Below are 23,415 nucleotides of genomic sequence, written 5' to 3'. Positions count from 1 at the left end.
CAAAGAGAAATATGAAGCGGGAATGATGATTAATGAATTATACAGACTCTTGCCTATCTCTTGCTCTAAAATAATATGAGGCTTTTGTAACTTCTTTCAGAAACTGATGGTTGATGTGCTAAAGATCCCTGGAAGCACTTTTTGTTGTCAGTCGGATGGAAACCAGCAATTCTGGTAATGATAGGGGTGACTACCTATTCCCCAGGGTGCCCCTTGTTTTTGAAGTTGCTTTTTTTTTTTTTTTGAACCTGTGAGGAGTCCACCCACTTTGCCTCCCTGGAGTCCTACAACTCATATTCTCTCTTTTGAAGAGTAGTTAGGAATATGTGACACGTAGCTCAGTAGGTCCAAGCTGCCTCTGCTCAAGTTAGAGTAAATTTAACTACACCTCCCTGATATTAGGCATTGCCCAACAAGTCTTCATTTTTGCTATAATGTGAAAGCCCAGATTTTAAGGTAGAATCACGATCTGGGGAAATCTGAGGTTCAATTCAATGGGGAAATTTGAAGCCCAGTTTCATCACGAGGATGGGAACATCTCCTTTAAGAAATCTGTTCTAATATTGTTTGCCTATAATATCTTATGGTCAAAAGAATTCATTTCTGCAGTATTAGAAATATAAATGATGTAATAAAAATGGGGGTCAAAAGGTCTGGGGCCGAAGCATCTTCGAATCTATATTTTGACCATATGTCTGGAAAGGGCTTTATCAACGGGATTTTAAAAAATATCTTCAGGACCTACAAAACTCAATATAGTGACAAGTGATGGCTCTATTCGTTTTTCAGTCTAGATTCTTTCTCAACTTTGCTACTCCAAATCCCCTGGGAGGTCATAGGAGAGCCTGCATATGCTGAGGGAACAAGAAAACTCTTGCTCTGCAGTCATCTGTGGAGACAGCATCATCCAGCCTGGACACTGAGGTCCACCTCCAAAGGCCTTCTGATGGGTCTCTGACTGCAAGAATTGAGGTTACAGGGAACCAGGCCTTCTTGGCAGTGGTGCCCTCTCTGTGGAACGCCCTCCCATCAGATGTCAACGAGATCAACAACTATTTGACTTTTAGAAGACATTTGAAAGCTGCCATGTTCAGGGAAGTTTTTTATGGTTGATGTTTCATTGTATTTTTAAAAAAATACATGGGAGCTGCCCAGTATGGCTGGGACAACCTAGTCAGATGGAAGGCATATATGATGATCGTGATGATGATGATGATGAAAAAAGGAAGCCATCCAGATTGGTGTTTTATTGTAGGGGTATTTTGTAACACGTTCTGTAATAGTGTATTATTTGTATCTCTATTCTGCTTCAGTGTGTTCTGGGATACTTCGCCTGTGCAACCAAATTATTGCAGTAGCGCAAGCAAAACAGGACACAAATATACCAAAACATTTATGGAATAATAGGTTGCAGGAAATTATGTGATATGCACTGATTGGAAGTGAAGCTATGACCACCTGAAATATTTTGTGGACATGATGAGCATAAATCATCAAGATGTCTGGGTGGGCCAAGAAATATGAATACAACACAGAGGAAAAGAGACGAGACACAAATTTATCAAAGATCATGACATTTCTCCATTTAAGGTCAGTGAAGGATATGCCCATTATTTATTTTCTTCCCCTTATTAGGCTTTCCTTGTTGTTCAGGTCAGACCTCAGCACAATGATGTAGCATTTAGGGAAAAAGATGCAACCCAGTAACCCAGCACTGGAGGACAAGATGGAGAAGACCTCCACGGCTACCATGTATTTGCCTTTGGTGCTCAGGTAGGTGGGAACAAAGGTCAGCCAAACACTGCAGAACACCAACATGCTAAACGTGATGAATTTGGCCTCGTTAAAACTGTCGGGTAACTTTCTGGCCAGGAAAGCCATAAGGAAACTCACAATGGCCAGAAAACCCATGTAGCCCAAAGCACAGTAGAACATGGCAGCTGAACCCTCATTGCACTCCAGGATGATCTCACTCTTCAGTGACTGCATGTCTGTATCTGGGAATGGAGGGGAAGCACTTAGCCAAAGGGTGCAAAGGCCAGCTTGAAGGAAAGAGCAGGAAAGGACCACGCAATTGGCCAGCCCCTTCCCCACCCATCTCCTCATTCTGGATCCGGGCTTGGTTGCCATGAATGCTAGAACCACGGTGATGGTTTTGGCCAGAATACTGGAAAGGGCCACCGAGAAGACGATGCTGAAAGTCACTTGTCGGAAGAGGCAGGTCCCTTTTCCAGGCTGACCAATGAAGAGCAAGGAGCAGAGGAAGCAGAGGAGGAGGGAGAGGAGGAGGAGGTAGGTGAGGCTGCGGTTGTTGGCTTTGACGATGGGCGTGTCCCTGTGCTTCACAAAAGTCGCCAGCACGAAGGTGGTGATCAGGGAGAAAGCCAGAGCGGAGACAGCTAAGCTGAGCCCTAACTTTTCTTGGTAGGAGAGGTAGCTCAGCCCCCTTGGAACACACCCTGTTTGGTCCTGGTTTGGGTAGTTTTCTTCTGCGCACTTGACACAGGCATCCATATCTGGAGGGTGGAGGGGGAGAAGATGGAACAATTAAAAATGTCAAGATGATGACATATGTACATCTCCTGAAAGAATCAGTTAAGGCAGGCAGTGAAATTCCTCTCCTCCCTCTCCCTTTCCCCTTTCTTTTGCTTTCTGTTATGTATTGGGTGTAACACATTTTATGTTAGAAGGCGCGTTCTAACCAATCGTATAAGCGTTGGTAGACGAACGATCTAATGGCATGTAAACACATGCACTTTCAACTGTCAACTGTCAAAAGTCAGTTCATGCTGGGCGCTATTTTTGTGTTGTCCAGTCAGTTTGGTTTTTGTTTTCCTGTGAGTGAGCTGTTGTCATTGACAAATGTTAAATAAACATAGTTGAGGAACTTATACTGCCTTGGGCTTCTGACTTTTTCCAAACATTTAACACTTTCTTTGGGTTTCCTTTGCTCTGGGCTGTTGTTAGGGGATTGTGCACACATGGGGGGCAAATAGTTGGTGGGAGGACCCTGAGAGAGAGGCAGGGAAGGGAAAACCTCCCAAGGTGAGGGACTGGGAAGACCAAAGCTTCCAGGTGAGAGCTAGAAGGGCCCCCACTTCCTGAGTGAGACCAGAGTCAAGAGCAGCTTTGGAGGGAGGACTCGGCATTCTAGTTCTAGCTCTGTTTTCATGTAGAGTGGCTTCTTTTGACTTGTTGTATTGTGGAAAAGCCTTGATAAGATCTTATTTTTAAAAGAAATGAAAGTGCTTTTTGTGTTCATGCCGTTCTTTGACCAACCAAAGGACACTCATGATTTCAGTGAGAAAGTCTCGATGATGCTGAACTGGTCTACTAGATCAGTGTTTCCATGAAATAGTAAATTCTGCTCTCATTGAACACCATGAATGCACTAGTCTGTTGTCTTATTCCAATACTCCATTGTTGTTGTTGTTGTTGTTGTTGTTGTTGTTGTTGTTGTTGTTTTGTTGTTGTTTTGTTGTGACTGTTCCTGTTGTGGAAAGTTTCCACACATTTAACTTTATTCCAAAGGAGAAAGGAAAGTTTGGTGAAATTTCTCTGAGTGTTGTGCAGGACTTTTGTTGCACACATTTATTTTTCTGGTTGCTGGGGTTTTTAGATGTGCTTTCCTTTATTCTACAACCCTTCCCACATACCCATGCTTCCTGAATACCCATGAAACCCTCAGCTGAGCTTTATTTGAGATACCCCATGATTCACCTGGCAGCTGTTCATTTGATTGAAATATTTTTACTTCCAAAGAAACCAGAAATACATTTCTCAAGGTAAAAGGAAGAACTTGTTTTTAACATACAGCCTGTTAACATTTTCAAGCACTTAGCATTCAAAGCCAGGAGAAGATGTCATGACAAAAGATCTTTTCAAATAAGGAATTGAGAGCAACCAGGGAGACTGAAGGAAATGGTAGAAATATTTATTGGGCTTAAAAGAAGACCTACACACCCCAGACCCATGGCCATGGAAGGTGGGAACTAGCATCATAATTTCTCTTCCTGGATTTTCCTATGATTTATTGGAGTAAACAATACTTGCCAAGTATAATTTGTTAAATGTGTTCATGTTGAGTAGCGTCACCTATTTTTCTAGGAAAAAAGTATTGTTCCTACCCTTCTGGTTAGAGATGGTCCCTTCTGGACATGGAACACAATCATAGCAGCAGAATTTCTCTCCCTCCTTCTTTTTCCTGCTGTAGCCAGGATAGCAGTTGTCATTGCACACAGAAACTGGCAGCATCTGCACGAAAAGATGAAAGGAAGATTAGCAAGAGCATATTATCCATCATTCGAATGTCGCATGATTAGGATTATGTGCTGAGAATAGTGAGCATGGAGCAGTCAGTTGTTCCAGCTTTCCTCCACATGTTGAGGGCTGGATATCTGTAGCAGGGAGTGTCCTCTACATTTATCCTTTTCCAGAACAGTTTTAGGACCCTGCATTCAGAACTCAACACCCGGAGGGAGACAGGGATGGTCCTGATGGAGAGGCGACAGTCAATATCTCCCCCTGTCAGATCACTCCACTTGTGTGAGGAGGGAACGCCTGAAGAGGGCTGGACTGCCCTAAGAATGAAAGATAGTGGCATGCTGAGTCCCAAGGATGTGGAGTCCTAGCTGGCTTCAGAAGGAAGCCTGGGCTGATCTGAATAAAGCATTGCAGAGAGGTTTATGGAGGCGAATCATATTCTCTGCCTCTTTGCAATCTCGTAGCTCAGCTGCCACCTGTGCACTGAACAAATGCCACCCCAGAGTGAGATGTGAAGGACTGCCCAGCCTCTCTCCATCACATTATTCTCCAGTATTCCTGCCCTTGTCTTCATAGCCGGTTAAGGAGCCAATGGCCTATAGATAGCAGATGCTCATGGAGCCTGGCAGCTGTGAGCCCAGAACCATGAGAGACAACCAGGAAGTCATGGGCCCTCACATCATCCCAAGTCATGCTTTCCATGTTCCCCCCACCAGCCCTGCTCTACGTCTCCTCAAGCTCTTCTGCTTGGCTAGAATGTGGCCCTGCACAGCGATCATCCATCTTGCTTGCCTCTGTGGAGAACAGAGAGAACTACTGGGATGTATCCAGAAGCCTCTGTGTTTGGAATTCCTGGAATGTAGCCTATTCAACACAGGCCAGAAATCAAGCAATTAAAGAAAAGATTATGTGGGATTTTACCAAAATTAAATCTGGAACACAATAAGGAATTTTCAAAAATTTTGAAGCCGATCTCAATACCTGTCCTTCAGGCTTCAGCTCCCAGATACTGGTGCATTTTATTACACTTCCCATCCTCCTTGATTATTGGCTAACCCGCCTGATGATGATGGGAGTTGTAGTTCAACAACCTTTGGGACCCAAGGTAGATTTTCATGGCAATATCTGATCTCTCACACAGCTATGTCTCACCTGATTAAAGCTTTTATGCCACACAATCTGATCATCATGAATGGTTAACTCCCTGCCGAAAGGAGCCTGAGGGTTCAGTTTTCCCACTTTGGCTCTAATCACTGAACCATTGGGGTAAATCCTCCAGTTTGTTACATCGAAACCTACAACTAATTCTGCATTTTCATTGAAGTGCACACGATCTCCAGCACTGTTATTGAAAACGATGCTCCGTAGAAAATGATGGACCTGGATTGAAGGAGAAGAAAAAAGGGCAGCCATTTCACAAAGGGACATATGTTGTTGCACTAGAACTTCTATAAGCCGCAATTGATTGAGTTGCAATTCAGGAACACATGGAGAGCTGGGTGTTTCCCACACCTGGCACAGGCGGGGGTTTCGTCCATCGGACTGTCATGTCCTACTCTTGAATTGTTCATGATATGGGATCCTTTGATTTTTCTTTTCCTTTCCATGCCTCCACATGGGTGGCAGATTATGAATTACAAACAATTCACTAGACTGCCATTGCTTATCCAATTGGATTTGCAAAAAGAAACCAAAAGAAAACTGCTCCCACATGCCTCATCAATAGCACCCCCAGGGTCCTGCTCCTAGGCCAATGCAAAACTCAGTTTGCTACCAACTTTGTGTTCAACAAGCTTTCTATAGATTGGTGAGACCATGCCTCTAGCACACTCTGCACCTAAGATTATAAACTGTTCCCACATTGATCACACTGGCCTTTATAACTTGGTTTCCAATTCAGGTATCATCCCTGTCAGGGGCTCAGGAACAGAGGCACAGGGGAGAGAGGAGATGGAGAGTGAAGGGGAGGGATCTGAGGGCAGCGTAGGGGAGTATGACAGCGACCCGAGAGATTCCATGAGCTCCTCCAGCAAATCAGAAGATTTCCAGAAGGAGGCGCCGATGGTCAGGACAAGGGGGGCCAGCGGGGACTCCCAAAGCAGCAGCTGGAGATCAGGGCCAGCTTCCCCACCAGAGCGTGGTGGGGGGGAGGAGTCCCAGGTGTCAGGGCCAGCGTCTCCTCCAGCAGGGAGAGAAGATGAGTCGAGACTGACCACACCTCCAGCGGAGAGTGGGGGAACGGAGGGGAGGTCAAGTACAGCTAGCCTCCCCGAAGGGGGAAGCAGTGACAGGAGCAGTGTAACGGTCAGGAGGAAGGTTGCCGGCTGGGCGCGCGCGCCAAGTTCAAATGTACAGGCGCGCGGGACAGCAGAAAACCCGGATTGGGAACCAGGTCCTAAAGCCCGCCAGAGGCAGGGGGAAGACTCAGGGGACTCAGCATCAGAAGAGTCTAGGAAGGGCGAGACCCCAGCTGACAGGCGGACCCAGAGGAGGAAAGAGCAGAGGAAGAGGTGGAGCAAGGCTAGAGTCTTAAACTGGTGTCTGGGGGGAGGAGATTCAGACGGAGCTTCGGCGGTCTAGAGTTTCAGACGTAGAGCTGCACGCTGCGGCTTTGAAGGTGAAACTGAACTTCAATAAAGACTTTTGTATATAACAACAAACTGGCGCTGGTCCTTTGTGAGCTGGGACCTCGGGCAGCTCTGACAATCCCATCTTTTACAACAAGAACAGGCTGCATGAGATCATGAAGGGAACTGGAGGGGTGATGGCTCTGGGGCTAACAGTACTGCTCTGGGTATCCACACCTTAAACATAGTTATAGTAAATCTCAATTTAAGTGTATGACACATGCTAAATTGAACTTCGTCTGTTCACCACTTTGAAGCATCTTTTGGAATAAATGAATTTAGGTTTGAAATTTAATATGCATCATCATCTAGGTAATCCTATACCAAGATCGCCCAGAATGGACAGGGTTGAGATGCAATGGATCTCTGGCTGAGTTGGGTCGTGGCTGGTACAGCCTGGCTATCCCAGTTTACCTTCCTCATCCTACTCTCAACTGGATGTACATCAGGGTCTCATCCTGCCTCAGCTGAACCACACCCAGACTTCACTGATGTCTTAAGCCTTCTTGCAGCAGAGCTTAATCGTTTGCACAGCAATACAGTGGGGATTTGGCTGTGACGCCTCTCTTAGGAATCCTTTCTGGGCACTGCACCACCTCTCCCCTTTTCACCCACAACTAGACCAGTCTTCAAAGGAAGCACAGAATGGGAGGAAGGCCCCCTGCTGCAGCCTGCTTGCCACTAATGTCTGTACAACAGCAACTTCATTTTTATGAACATTCGTAATGGAAAAAAAGAATGGTTGTCAAATTCCTTTGCCTTTTGGCTTATTGTTGTGGGAAAGGCTAGACAGGAAGGGCTTCAACTAAAAATGTTGATTTGCACAACACTATAATTTTAAAGACCATTATTCACCCTGTAAGTGAATAACTTGATTTTCTTCCTTACCTTTATTTCTGGATCAAATGTAAACCAACCTTTAAAAAACTGTGTTGTGACTTAATTACCTGCCATGGTTCCATATTCTTAAATGCTATTTTTCGTCCTTCTTCCAATCTTCTATGCATGGATTTGAATTTGAATATAGCATTCAGAGCATGTGCCACAGCATAGATAGCATTGTAGACATTGTAGCTGTGGCCAGTCATTTTCATTTCAAACAAACCTCCAGGAAGACTCTCCAGATTCTCTTCCCCAGTGCAGGTTTTATTCTCCTCTCCTTCCCACTCCTTGGACGTTGTTAGCAAACAGTCAAAAGCCTGTTCCCAGAAGTCTTGAATAAAGCCATCTCTTTTGAACCACAAAGGTCTTACCATCTGAAGGAACTTTTGGAAACCCTCAGGTTGATTTGAGTGAACTGTGAAAGATATGGAACCATGGAAGGTTTGTAAATCCCAGTTCTTTTGAATAGAGTGTGATGCAAAATCCCAGTGAGATGTAACAATCCAGACTTTTCCAAGAGGTGGCAATTCTATGAATGGTGCTACAAAAAACAACATTCTCAAAACCTGAAAGGATGGAGGTTCTCCATACACAAAAAACACACTGGCTTTCTCCCTGAAGACAATTGAATAGTATTCTACACGTTGTAAAACGTATTTTATCATCTCATCCACATAATTCCATTTTGGTATTCTCATGATGAAGGCATAACAGATGCCGTTTTCATCAAGCATTGGGGCCATTGTCTGCAAAAACTGGTCCCCTTTGTCATCATCCACAGCCCAGAGCCCAATCCATGTCCATCCAAAATGTTTGAGTAACTGCACAACCCCGATGTGCTGTTGGGCTTCATTTGGGACCATCTGGTACAAAAAGGGGAATAAAGTGTTGGCATGTTGTATTGGCAAAAATGATCCATAAGTGAGCTGAAATAAAATGCACAAGTATTCTTCATGTGGTCTTCTCTGTTTTGCCACCAAACCATTTAGCCACTGTCATGTCATGTGACCCCCAGAGGTTTATACAGTCATACCTCATGTTACGTTTGCTTCATGTTACGTTCTTTCAGGTTATGTCCCGCGGCAACCCGGAAGTATCTGAAAGGGTTACTTCCGGGTTTCGCTGCTCGCGCATGCCCTGAAGTGCAAAATTTCTAGCTGCCACTATCCGACTTTAGGTCCATGAGACAAAGGGGGAAATCGGGGACTAAGACAAGGCTTTAATATTGGGAAGGAGGTGATTAGTGGGCCAAGTGAGTCATTGATGTGAAGAGGGACTTGAGGTGACTTTAGGACCATTGCTGATTCCTCCAGATCCTTGGTTGTCCTGGGTTTCTCTACAGGGCCCCACATCTTTCCCTCAGAAGACTTCTCCCCAGCCTCTGTGTCCCACAGCATCCTGAGCTCTGGAGTAAATCATGGATAAAAATCTTGAACCGTATCTAGAGAGTGACAAAGCCCTGAGCCACTTCACTGCAAATTTATCTCAAGTCTGATTCATCTCCAAGATCAGCCCTGTTTACAAAGAGCTGTGAATAAACCTGGTAGTATTATCACTTGGACTGCATTTAACCAGTTGGCTATCCAAAATATCGCAGGCCATGTTTTTGAAATCATGATATTGTGCCACAACTCTGAATTACCTGTACTTGCATGCACACAACTTACCTGTGGAGTCTTGTAGATGGCTGAAATGACGGCCACGTTGGCAGAGATTTCAGAGATACACCCTCCAATGAGAGCTACCAGGTTGTTGTGGTTGTGACACTTGAAGTTGGGGACAAAGCGACGCTGTGCAGAAAAGAGGCTGAGGGTGGCCTTGTAGGTCGTCTTTGCAGTGTAGTAGCTATTGAGGGTGTGAAATCCCAGAGAGAGATTCGATAAAATGTTGGGATTTTCATTGATCTCTTTGACAGCAAATGCTAAGGCCAGGATGTGCTGGTAGTTCTTTGGCACTGAACTGTAATAAAAGTAGTAGATGACACAAATACTGAGAGAAGCAGGAAAAATATGTGTGTCCTCTTCATCTCTCAGCTCTTCTTTCAGTTGTTACAATCAAAGAATAAATAAGATGAAATTGCGTCAAATAAGTAAGAAGGGATTATTTATTATCTGGATATAGCAAGGTAACTGAAGAGCGTCTCCCACTTAGTGATGAAATCAGAGAAGACAGCAAGTGAGAGGTACAACTGGAAGCCTCTTCTTAGTCTATATATATTTGCAAAAAGTGTAATACAATATGTCTTATGACCAATTTAAAAATTACACGCACCCCCCCTAATATATTACCTCTACCTATCTAAATGTACCAGAAGAGGCATATCAAGAGAATATTTCAAATGCTCCTCTCATATGCATACTCTCATCAGATTTGATTGTGGGTTCAATATATTTATAGTTGCAGCAACTGAGTGGAACTGGTCACATGAAATCTGGAGTAGGCTGAAGGAAGGGCAGGATGAAATGACGAGGAAGGATGGAATATGGTGGCATGCCTAGACCAAAATAATATGAAATGAAAATTTAAAATACCAGGTGACTGAAAGACAATGGGATGGGATACAGAGGCCAAGGATGGTAGGGAACAAAGAGTAAGAAGGAGTAGTTTGGAGAAAAACAAATACATGCAAATTCCTCCACCAAGTCAGAAAAGCTCAATGGAAGTACTGAAGATCCTTACACTTCAATGACACTTGTGTGAGAAAACTCACTAATGCTTTGTGCTAACAGTATAATGCGGAAGGCTAAATAGATATGAACAAGCCTCTGACACGAAACTTTTTTCACTCCAAAAATGAACCTTTTCCTTAAAGACATATTCCCAGTAATTATATTCTGAACATACTTTGCAACAAGAGTGTGTTTGTGTGTGTGTGTGTGTGTTTATGAGAGAGAGAGAGAGAGAGAGAGAGAGAGAGAGAGAGAGAGAGAGAGAGACTTACATTGGCTCATCAATCACAATCTGTGTCGGCTGTTCCATGAAAGAGAGGAGATTGTAGAGCAAGAAGACCTGAGAAACAATTTCACTGATGACCAGGTCTCCCGGCAGGTAAAACTCATGAGGAATAGGGAGGGGATCGTCACGTATGCTGCAATTCATGGAATGTGCCTGGCAAACACTGTGACACAGCAGCACAAGCAGCAACATCACAACCAGCAGGATCCTTCTGTGGAAAGAGTCTTCCAATGAAAAGCAGCTCCCCATGTTTCCCTCTGCAGAATTGTATGTGGCTTTGATCAGGACTGATTTCAGCTGGAGCTAGCTTTCATGAAAATAATCTGGATCAAATCATTTTTCTGTTGACTTTATTCTTAAGGGGTGAGTGGTAATTACTTTTAAAAAAGGGAAAATACCTTACACAGCTAAAGTTATCAATGCCCTGATGTAATAGCAGGCAGAAAGGGTGAAACTTTGCAAATCAGTTTGTGCAAAGGAGCAGAAATAATGCCAAAACAGGATTTCAAATAAAATCTGGGAAGTGGAAGGTACAGCAGCCAAAGAGAAATATGAAGCGGGAATGATGATTAATGAATTATACAGACTCTTGCCTATCTCTTGCTCTAAAATAATATGAGGCTTTTGTAACTTCTTTCAGAAACTGATGGTTGATGTGCTAAAGATCCCTGGAAGCACTTTTTGTTGTCAGTCGGATGGAAACCAGCAATTCTGGTAATGATAGGGGTGACTACCTATTCCCCAGGGTGCCCCTTGTTTTTGAAGTTGCTTTTTTTTTTTTTTGAACCTGTGAGGAGTCCACCCACTTTGCCTCCCTGGAGTCCTACAACTCATATTCTCTCTTTTGAAGAGTAGTTAGGAATATGTGACACGTAGCTCAGTAGGTCCAAGCTGCCTCTGCTCAAGTTAGAGTAAATTTAACTACACCTCCCTGATATTAGGCATTGCCCAACAAGTCTTCATTTTTGCTATAATGTGAAAGCCCAGATTTTAAGGTAGAATCACGATCTGGGGAAATCTGAGGTTCAATTCAATGGGGAAATTTGAAGCCCAGTTTCATCACGAGGATGGGAACATCTCCTTTAAGAAATCTGTTCTAATATTGTTTGCCTATAATATCTTATGGTCAAAAGAATTCATTTCTGCAGTATTAGAAATATAAATGATGTAATAAAAATGGGGGTCAAAAGGTCTGGGGCCGAAGCATCTTCGAATCTATATTTTGACCATATGTCTGGAAAGGGCTTTATCAACGGGATTTTAAAAAATATCTTCAGGACCTACAAAACTCAATATAGTGACAAGTGATGGCTCTATTCGTTTTTCAGTCTAGATTCTTTCTCAACTTTGCTACTCCAAATCCCCTGGGAGGTCATAGGAGAGCCTGCATATGCTGAGGGAACAAGAAAACTCTTGCTCTGCAGTCATCTGTGGAGACAGCATCATCCAGCCTGGACACTGAGGTCCACCTCCAAAGGCCTTCTGATGGGTCTCTGACTGCAAGAATTGAGGTTACAGGGAACCAGGCCTTCTTGGCAGTGGTGCCCTCTCTGTGGAACGCCCTCCCATCGGATGTCAACGAGATCAACAACTATTTGACTTTTAGAAGACATTTGAAAGCTGCCATGTTCAGGGAAATTTTTATGGTTGATGTTTCATTGTATTTTAAAAAAATTTCATGGGAGCTGCCCAGTATGGCTGGGACAACCTAGTCAGATGGAAGGCATATATGATGATCGTGATGATGATGATGATGATGATGATGAAAAAAGGAAGCCATCCAGATTGGTGTTTTATTGTAGGGGTATTTTGTAACACGTTCTGTAATAGTGTATTATTTGTATCTCTATTCTGCTTCAGTGTGTTCTGGGATACTTCGCCTGTGCAACCAAATTATTGCAGTAGCGCAAGCAAAACAGGACACAAATATACCAAAACATTTATGGAATAATAGGTTGCAGGAAATTATGTGATATGCACTGATTGGAAGTGAAGCTATGACCACCTGAAATATTTTGTGGACATGATGAGCATAAATCATCAAGATGTCTGGGTGGGCCAAGAAATATGAATACAACACAGAGGAAAAGAGACGAGACACAAATTTATCAAAGATCATGACATTTCTCCATTTAAGGTCAGTGAAGGATATGCCCATTATTTATTTTCTTCCCCTTATTAGGCTTTCCTTGTTGTTCAGGTCAGACCTCAGCACAATGATGTAGCATTTAGGGAAAAAGATGCAACCCAGTAACCCAGCACTGGAGGACAAGATGGAGAAGACCTCCACGGCTACCATGTATTTGCCTTTGGTGCTCAGGTAGGTGGGAACAAAGGTCAGCCAAACACTGCAGAACACCAACATGCTAAACGTGATGAATTTGGCCTCGTTAAAACTGTCGGGTAACTTTCTGGCCAGGAAAGCCATAAGGAAACTCACAATGGCCAGAAAACCCATGTAGCCCAAAGCACAGTAGAACATGGCAGCTGAACCCTCATTGCACTCCAGGATGATCTCACTCTTCAGTGACTGCATGTCTGTATCTGGGAATGGAGGGGAAGCACTTAGCCAAAGGGTGCAAAGGCCAGCTTGAAGGAAAGAGCAGGAAAGGACCACGCAATTGGCCAGCCCCTTCCCCACCCATCTCCTCATTCTGGATCCGGGCTTGGTTGCCATGAATGCTAGAACCACGGTGATGGTTTTGGCCAGAATACTGGAAAGGGCCACCGAGAAGACGATGCTGAAAGTCACTTGTCGGAAGAGGCAGGTCCCTTTTCCAGGCTGACCAATGAAGAGCAAGGAGCAGAGGAAGCAGAGGAGGAGGGAGAGGAGGAGGAGGTAGGTGAGGCTGCGGTTGTTGGCTTTGACGATGGGCGTGTCCCTGTGCTTCACAAAAGTCGCCAGCACGAAGGTGGTGATCAGGGAGAAAGCCAGAGCGGAGACAGCTAAGCTGAGCCCTAACTTTTCTTGGTAGGAGAGGTAGCTCAGCCCCCTTGGAACACACCCTGTTTGGTCCTGGTTTGGGTAGTTTTCTTCTGCGCACTTGACACAGGCATCCATATCTGGAGGGTGGAGGGGGAGAAGATGGAACAATTAAAAATGTCAAGATGATGACATATGTACATCTCCTGAAAGAATCAGTTAAGGCAGGCAGTGAAATTCCTCTCCTCCCTCTCCCTTTCCCCTTTCTTTTGCTTTCTGTTATGTATTGGGTGTAACACATTTTATGTTAGAAGGCGCGTTCTAACCAATCGTATAAGCGTTGGTAGACGAACGATCTAATGGCATGTAAACACATGCACTTTCAACTGTCAACTGTCAAAAGTCAGTTCATGCTGGGCGCTATTTTTGTGTTGTCCAGTCAGTTTGGTTTTTGTTTTCCTGTGAGTGAGCTGTTGTCATTGACAAATGTTAAATAAACATAGTTGAGGAACTTATACTGCCTTGGGCTTCTGACTTTTTCCAAACATTTAACACTTTCTTTGGGTTTCCTTTGCTCTGGGCTGTTGTTAGGGGATTGTGCACACATGGGGGGCAAATAGTTGGTGGGAGGACCCTGAGAGAGAGGCAGGGAAGGGAAAACCTCCCAAGGTGAGGGACTGGGAAGACCAAAGCTTCCAGGTGAGAGCTAGAAGGGCCCCCACTTCCTGAGTGAGACCAGAGTCAAGAGCAGCTTTGGAGGGAGGACTCGGCATTCTAGTTCTAGCTCTGTTTTCATGTAGAGTGGCTTCTTTTGACTTGTTGTATTGTGGAAAAGCCTTGATAAGATCTTATTTTTAAAAGAAATGAAAGTGCTTTTTGTGTTCATGCCGTTCTTTGACCAACCAAAGGACACTCATGATTTCAGTGAGAAAGTCTCGATGATGCTGAACTGGTCTACTAGATCAGTGTTTCCATGAAATAGTAAATTCTGCTCTCATTGAACACCATGAATGCACTAGTCTGTTGTCTTATTCCAATACTCCATTGTTGTTGTTGTTGTTGTTGTTGTTGTTGTTGTTGTTGTTGTTTTGTTGTTGTTTTGTTGTGACTGTTCCTGTTGTGGAAAGTTTCCACACATTTAACTTTATTCCAAAGGAGAAAGGAAAGTTTGGTGAAATTTCTCTGAGTGTTGTGCAGGACTTTTGTGGCACATATTTATTTTTCTGGTTGCTGGGGTTTTTAGATGTGCTTTCCTTTATTCTACAACCTTTCCCACATACCCATGCTTCCTGAATACCCATGATACCCTCAGCTGAGCTTTATTTGAGATACCCCATGATTCACCTGGCAGCTGTTCATTTGATTGAAATATTTTTACTTCCAAAGAAACCAGAAATACATTTCTCAAGGTAAAAGGAAGAACTTGTTTTTAACATACAGCCTGTTAACATTTCCAAGCACTTAGCATTCAAAGCCAGGAGAAGATGTCATGACAAAAGATCTTTTCAAATAAGGAATTGAGAGCAACCAGGGAGACTGAAGGAAATGGTAGAAATATTTAATGGGCTTAAAAGAAGACCTACACACCCCAGACCCATGACCATGGAAGGTGGGAACTAGCATCATAATTTCTCTTCCTGGATTTTCCTATGATTTATTGGGGTAACCAATACTTGCCAAGTATAATTTGTTAAATGTGTTCATGTTGAGTAGCGTCACCTATTTTTCTAGAAAAAAAGTATTGCTCCTACCCTTCTGGTTAGAGATGGTCCCTTCTGGACATGGAACACAATCATAGCAGCAGAATTTCTCTCCCTCCTTCTTTTTCCTGCTGTAGCCAGGATAGCAGTTGTCATTGCAAAGAGAAACAGGCAGCATCTGCACCAAAAGATGAAAGGAAGATTAGCAAGAGCATATTATCCATCATTCGAATGTTGCATGATTAGGATTATGTGCTGAGAATAGTGAGCATGGAGCAGTCAGCTGTTCCAGCTTTCCTCCACATGTTGAGGGCTGGATATCTGTAGCAGGGAGTCTCCTCTACATTTAGCCATTTTCAGAACAGTTTTAGGACCCTGCATTCAGAGCTCAACACCCGGAGGGAGACAGGGATGGTCCTGATGGAGAGGCGACAGTCAACATCTCCCCCTGTCAGATCACCCCACTTGTGTGAGGAGGGAACGCCTGAAGAGGGCTGGCTTGCCCTAAGAATGAAAGATAGTGGCATGCTGAGTCCCAAGGATGTGGAGTCCTAGCTGGCTTCAGAAGGAAGCCTGGGCTGATCTGAATAAAGCATTGCAGAGAGGTTTATGGAGGCGAATCATATTCTCTGCCTCTTTCCAATGTCGTAGCTCAGCTGCCACCTGTGCACTGAACAAATGCCACCCCAGAGTGAGATGTGAAGGACTGCCAGCCTCTCTCCATCACATTATTCTCCAGTATTCCTGCCCTTGTCTTCATAGCCGGTTAAGGAGCCAATGGCCTATAGATAGCAGATGCTCATGGAGCCTGGCAGCTGTGAGCCCAGAACCATGAGAGACAGCCAGGAAGTCATGGGCCCTCACATCATCTGGGCTGTGGACAGATATAGCCTTTCTGACCACCCCTCAGCATCCCTGAACAGAATCCCTTGGTGGATCTGTGGGGCTCAGATACTTTGGCACCCAGAGGCCCCTTGATCTGATGGAGATGGTGCAGAGGAGCAATCCTACCTGCCAAAGCAGTCAGTCCACTTTTTGCATCTATACTAGGGGAAACTGAGGAAAGGGGTAGGATTTTGATTTTTTACAACAATAAAAATATTTTTGGTAGCAGGGAAATATTCCTCATCGAACCATGTTGCTTCTGTCCAGAGAGAGTTTAAATAGAACAAATGCATCTGAATTGATAAGGCCCAAAGCTTAGCAAATATCTTTTATTGACACCTAATGAGAATTTAAGATGGGCAGATTAAGGTTGTGCTTCCTCTGTATCTTACTCACTTTGGGTTGGGTTGGGCCAGGGGGGGTATTGTTTTTGCTTGTTACTTTGGTGTTACAAAGGAAGGGCAGTATAGAAATGTCACAAATAATAATAATCATTCCTGGGGAGAAAATGCCAGGATGGGAGCCGGGGGGATGAGGCCATGTAGGTGCTTCTCTTCATGCCTCAGGTTTCATCCCAAGTCATGCTTCCCATGTTCCCCCCACCAGCCCTGCTCTGCGCCTCCTCAAGCTCTTCTGCTTGGCTAGAATGTGGCCCAGTGATCATCCATCTTGCTTGCCTCTGTGGAGAACAGAGAGAACTACTGGGATGTATCCAGAAGCCTCTGTGTTTGGAATTGTTGGAATGTAGCCTATTCAACACAGGCCAGAGTCATGCCTGCTATTTCACCCTCTTTGGGCGCAGTCACTTCCCTCTTCCCCACCCACCACTGGCATATGATCCCTGGATGGTTTCCCCAAAGAGAATGGGGGCAAAGGACTGAAAAAGATTCTGAGCTCCTGGTTTAACTGGCTTTGTTAATAAGGAGATAGACTTCAGCATGGCCATGAGTGAATATGGAAAATGGATTACTAGCATCATGCCCAGAATATGAAAATATCCAGCAAATGGACATTCTCTCTGGCTACCCCACACCAGAAATCAAGCAATTAAAGAAAAGATTATGTGGGATTTTACCAAAATTAAATCTGGAACACAATAATAAATTTTCAAAATTTTTGAAGCCGATCTCAATACCTGTCCTTCAGGATTCAGCTCCCAGATATCGGTGCATTTTATTACACTTCCCATCCTCCTTGATTATTGGCTAACCCGCCTGATGATGATGGGAGTTGTAGTCCAACAACCTTTGGGACCCAAGGTTGATTTTCATGGCAATATCTGATCTCTCACACAGCTATGTCTCACCTGATTAAAGCTTTTATGCCACACAATCTGATCATCATGAATGGTTAACTCCCTGCCGAAAGGAGCCTGAGGGTTCAGTTTTCCCACTTTGGCTCTAATCACTGAACCATTGGGGTAAATCCTCCAGTTTGTTACATCGAAACCTACAACTAATTCTGCATTTTCATTGAAGTGCACACGATCTCCAGCACTGTTATTGAAAACGATGCTCCGTAGAAAATGATGGACCTGGATTGAAGGAGAAGAAAAAAGGGCAGCCATTTCACAAAGGGACATATGTTGTTGCACTAGAACTTCTAGTGCAGGACAGGATCACACTTCAAAACGACCTTGACAGATTAGAGAACTGGGCAAAAACAAACAAGATGAATTTTAACAGGGAGAAATGTAAAGTATTGCACTTGGGCAAAAAAAATGAGAGGTACAAATACAAGATGGGTGACACCTGGCTTGAGAGCAGTACATGTGAAAAGGATCTAGGAGTCTTGGTTGACCACAAACTTGACATGAGCCAACAGTGTGACGCGGCAGCTAAAAAAGCCAATGCAATTCTGGGCTGCATCAATAGGAGTATAGCATCTAGATCAAGGGAAGTAATAGTGCCACTGTATTCTGGGCACCACAGTTCAAGAAGGACACTGACAAACTGGAACGTGTCCAGAGGAGGGCAACCAAAATGGTCCAAGGCCTGGAAACGATGCCTTATGAGGAACGGCTAAAGGAGCTGGGCATGTTTAGCCTGGAGAAGAGGAGGTTAAGGGGTGATATGATAGCCATGTTCAAATATATAAAAGGATGTCACATAGAGGAGGGAGAAAGGTTGTTTTCTGCTGCTCCAGAGAAGCGGACACGGAGCAATGGATCCAAACTACAAGAAAGAAGATTCCACCTAAACATTAGGAAGAGCTTCCTGACAGTAAGAGCTGTTTGACAGTGGAATTTGCTGCCAAGGAGTGTGGTGGAGTCTCCTCCTTTGGAGGTCTTTAAGCAGAGGCTTGACAACCATATGTCAGGAGTGCTCTGATGGTGTTTCCTGCTTGGCAGGGGGTTGGACTCAATGGCCCTTGTGGTCTCTTCCAACTCTATGATTCTATGATTCTATAAGCCGCAATTGATTGAGTTGCAATTCAGCAACACATGGAGAGCTGGGCGTTCCCCACACCTCGCATAGGTGGGGGCTTCATCCAATGGCCTACTCTTGAATTGTACATGATATGGGATCATTTGATTTTTCTCTTCCTTTCCCTGCCTCCACATGGGTGGGAGATTATGAATTACAAACAATTCACTAGGCTGCCATTGCTTATCCAAGTGAATTTGCAAAAAGAAACCAAAAGAAAACTGCTCCCACATGCCTCATCGATAGCACCCCCAGGGTCCTGCTCCCAGGTCAACGTAAAACTCAGTTTGCTACCAACTTTGTGTTCAACAAGCTTTCTATAGATTTGTGAGACCATGCCTCTAGCACACTCTGCACCTAAGATTATAAACTGTTCCCACATTGATCACACTGGCCTTTATAACTTGGTTTCCAATTCAGGTATCATCCCATCTTTTACAACAAGAACAGGCTGCATGAGATCATGAAGGGAACTGGAGGGGTGATGGCTCTGGGGCTAACAGTACCGCTCTGGGTATCCACACCTTAAACATAGTTATAGTAAATCTCAATTTAAGTTTCTTTAATTTTATTACCTGCCATGGTTCCACATTCTGAAATGCCGTTTTTTGTCCTTCTTTCAATCTTCTATGCATGGATTTGAACTGGAATATAGCATTCAGAGCATGTGCCACAGCATAGATAGCATTGTAGACATTGTAGCTGTGGCCAGTCATTTTCATTTCAAACAAACCTCCAGGAAGACTCTCCAGATTCTCTTCCCCAGTGCAGGTTTTATTCTCCTCTCCTTCCCACTCCTTGGACGTTGTTAGCAAACAGTCAAAAGCCTGTTCCCAGAAGTCTTGAATAAAGCCATCTCTTTTGAACCACAAAGGTCTTACCATCTGAAGGAACTTTTGGAAACCCTCAGGCTGATTTGAGTGAACTGTGAAAGATATGGCACCATGGAAGGTTTGTAAATCCCAATTCTTTTGCATACAGTGTGATGCAAAATCCCAGTGAGATGTAACAATCCAGACTTTTCCAAGAGGTGGCAATTCCATGAATGGTGCTGCAAAGAACAACATTCTCAAAGCCTGAAAGGATGGAGGTTCTCCATATACAAAAAACACATTGGCTTCCTCCTTGAAGACAGTTAAATAGTATTCTATACGTTGTGAAACATATTCTATAATCTCATCCACATAATTCCATTTTGGTATTCTTATGGTGAAGGCATAACAGATGCCATTTTCATCAAGCATTGGGGCCATTGTCTGCAAAAACTGGTCCCCTTTGTCATCATCCACAGCACCAAGCCCAATCCATGTCCATCCAAAATGTTTGAGTAACTGCACAACCCCGATGTGCTGTTGGGCTTCATTTGGGACCATTTGGTACAAAAAGGGGTATAAAGTGTTGGCATGTTGTATTGGCAAAAATGATCCATAAGTGAGCTGAAATAAAATGCATAAATATTACTCAAACGAGAATGTTCAATGATTCTATTCCAGTTGACTTGTATGCCATTTTATCTGTGGAATATCAGAATAACACCATCGGCAAGTAATTGCATTGCTAGGTTTAAGTACTCTTACTCCCAATGCTAGTGCTTATTTCTGGGAGTGTAGAAAAGGGGGTCTCTGCTATGAAGTATTTAAATGTGTTGCTTCAGGTCGGTCATATGCTGCCTTCATCTGTAACAGAGGATCTTACAGGAATCCAGAATCATGTCAAAGTGGTGGATCCAGGGCTGGATTTAGGGTTTTGTGAGCAGTGGGTGCTGAGAAAAGGTGGCGCCATTTTAAAGATTTTGTCAGGGTCCTAGAGTCCCCATCCTCCTTCCCTGCTTTCCCTGCTTTGGGGAGGAGGTGGGTGGGCTCCAGGACCCTCCCAGAGCCCTTATTCCTCCTTCCTAAAGCTTGACTTCTCCTTACCAACCTGGGGGGGGACACACACCAAATTACCCAAGTCCGCCACTGCTCGCAGCTGGTATATCAACAGTGATCTTGACTCTACTGCCAACCTTCAGCCTATTAAGCTGAAAATGTTGAGCACTAACTCAAAAATGCTGTCACTGAGTTGGACTTTAATGTGAATCACCCAGAAAACATAAAGAATTTACATCCTAATTGTTAAAAGCTACAAGAATGTCATTGGCTCAAAATTTCCATTTACTTTGTTCTGTCCCTAGAAAGAATGCTTAATAAAGATTCAGATTTGACTAAAATGCAAACGGCAACATTTTATTTAAGAGTGCAAATGGCAAGTAAATATATAAATGAATTGTAGGGAAACTAGTGGCTAACAACAACAACAACAACAACAATTTTATTATTTATACCCTGCCCATCCAACTGGCCAAGAAAATAATTATCTCCTGCTAAGCAAATTCGATTAACTTTTCAATTTTTATAGGGTATGGGTTAATTTTATGTTAATCTTCATTTACTTGCATGATATTATGATGTGAAGTAAATCTTTGGGAGTTTTGTTGATTATAGATAATAATTGAGAAACAAATAAAGAAAAGGGTCTTTTTGTGCGCATTCTGTAAATCCGTTGTTTAATGCCAATGAAGGACACAGGATATTAACAAATCATCACCTAAATATGCCAGGTAGACCACAGAGTACACGTTCGGGCTCATGCAAGTAAGGTGTCAGATTGCTTCGTGTGCGAACATGCAAGCTTGATCCCAGCTCCCTCTTCTTCTCACTTTTAACACATTTTGTCACCATCCGGGATGAAAGCAGGACTTTCAGATTGTGAGAGAGGCTATGAGGGAGATCAGGAGAGTCCTACATGTTAAAAGGCACTTCAGGTGGCCTTGGGACAGGACTGTTTCCTCCAGATCCTCGGTGCTTCTGATCTCCTCTACAGGCCCCACATCTTTCCCTCTGAGGATGTCGCCCCATTGTCTATGTCAGACAACATTCACAGCATACAGCTCCCAACTAGAGATCAAAGTCATGGATGAAAAGGTTGAACAGGATCCAGGAAAGAACAAAGCCCTGCTTAAAACTTGTTGATCCTCACAGTTTGCCAAGGAACTGTCGATAAACCTGATAGCAGTATAATTAAACCTGCATTTATGCAAAGGATGACAGGAAATCTTTCTGAAATCATGATGATCCCACCATGATGTGTTCTCTCTATACTCTCAGGAACAGGCTTACCTGTGGAGTCTTGTACATTGCTGAAATGACGGCCACATTCGCAGAGATTTCGGAGATGCATCCTCCGATCAGAGCTATCACTTTCTTCTGGTTGTGACTCTGGAAGTTGGGGACAAACCTCCGTTGTGCAGAAAAGAGGCTGAGGCTAGCCTTATAGGTCGTCCTGGCAGTGTAGTAGCTGTTGAGGATGTGAAATCCCAGAGAGACGTTGGATAAAATGTCGGGGTTTTCATTGATCTCTTGGACAGCAAATGCCAAGGCCAGGACGTGCTGGTAGTTCTTTGGCACCGAACTGTCATGGAAACTACAGATGTTATAGCTGTTGACAAACAACAGTAACAGAAGCAACCAAAGGACATCCATACTCTTCTTCTCTCATCTGCTTGTTTCCAAGATTGACTTGCAGTTTGAACCTCAGTTGAGTCATTCCCTTTGCCAATCAACTGAGTATAAAAGTAAGATTTTCTTTACATGTTTTCCACAATGTACATAAAATATTTTGTTTAGTTTTAATCTTATTTCTCATGGATCAGTATGTTTATTCATTATTAGTTATTAAATGTATAACCTGCCTTTTCTCCCTGAGTTTTATATACCTAACCTTTCTCCCATTTTCTTTCATTATTCATCTTGCTAATGAGCCACATGATTACAATTTTCATCCTTTTACTGGCATTTCCCAAAATCACTTTAATTCCTATTTATTCTATTTATTATTGTTTTAATTCATTGCACCATTAACTTAGCACAATTTCCCCTTAAATTCGCGCATAGAGAGAACCTATGTGATTCCTCTATTCTAACTTTTCTCATGCCACTATGGGCACACACTTTCCCAGGTCCCCCCCCCCATTTGATCATTATTTCCTTCCTCGGTTCCAGTTTAGGACTGTGTTTCAGGGATGATGTGCTTTCTAATATTTTAAAAGGAAACTCTAAGAAGAGAAGTAATATAGAATTAGACCCTTTTGCCAACTCTCCGCTGACAATCTCGTTACTTCATTCTATACAGAGGGGTCCAGACTATATTTCCAAATGCATCTAGCCAAGACATTCTCTCATCATATTTGATTGCTGGTTCATCTCCAGTGTACTTAAAGCAATAAAATATTTGACAGCGGGAGGGAATAACTAGCTTTAATATCATTCAGATTTAGTCATGCTTCCTCACTCCTGTCTTCATTGAAGGAGCTTGCCGGAGCAAAATCCTCCATGTAGCTATTCTGTGCAAGGCTGGTGGAAGTGCTCTTGTGGGACTCGGCCACATTGAGGTTTGTTGTGTGGCAGAGACTATCACAGGCAATGGGTAGCAAAGCAAAAATGCTTTATTCTTATGCAAGAATGGTGGCACATCCATCTCATGGCACAGACAAGAGACTACGGGGGCTGCAGGTTACACATATGGTTTTATACTGTCACATATGCAGCTTGATGACCTGTTTGCTCCCAGCTTGACTCACCTTTATGTAGGAGCTAACCTTAACCTTTGATAAGCCGCCTTCATTATGCATTTTTTTGGGGGGGATTCCCACTGCCCCTTTGTTCCCTCTATTATTTCTGGTTTTGCTCATTTCTCTTGAGCAGAGTGCCTCAATT

General features: G+C 43.5%; 1 protein-coding gene across 1 annotated transcript; it reads right to left on the bottom strand.

Moving 5' to 3' along the window:
- Positions 1-811: 811 nt before the first annotated feature.
- LOC309537624 (vomeronasal type-2 receptor 116-like) lies at positions 812-21,904 on the bottom strand (the record flags this gene model as incomplete). Its single annotated transcript, XM_082232514.1, has 9 exons — positions 21,820-21,904; positions 19,237-20,097; positions 17,542-17,769; positions 15,402-15,528; positions 13,733-13,790; positions 9,440-9,731; positions 4,128-4,254; positions 1,894-2,516; positions 812-958 (listed from the first exon to the last, which is right to left on the bottom strand). Exons 1-9 carry the CDS (start codon positions 21,835-21,837, stop codon positions 812-814), a joined length of 2,481 nt encoding a protein of 826 aa, XP_082088640.1. The 5' UTR covers positions 21,838-21,904.
- Positions 21,905-23,415: the final 1,511 nt, after the last annotated feature.

This window comes from Podarcis vaucheri, assembly GCF_965113315.1.
Source record: "Podarcis vaucheri genome assembly, chromosome: 7".
Classification (NCBI taxonomy): Eukaryota; Metazoa; Chordata; class Lepidosauria; order Squamata; family Lacertidae; genus Podarcis; species Podarcis vaucheri.
Note: the sequence above shows the minus strand (reverse complement) of the source record. Positions and strands in the feature narration are given on the sequence as shown.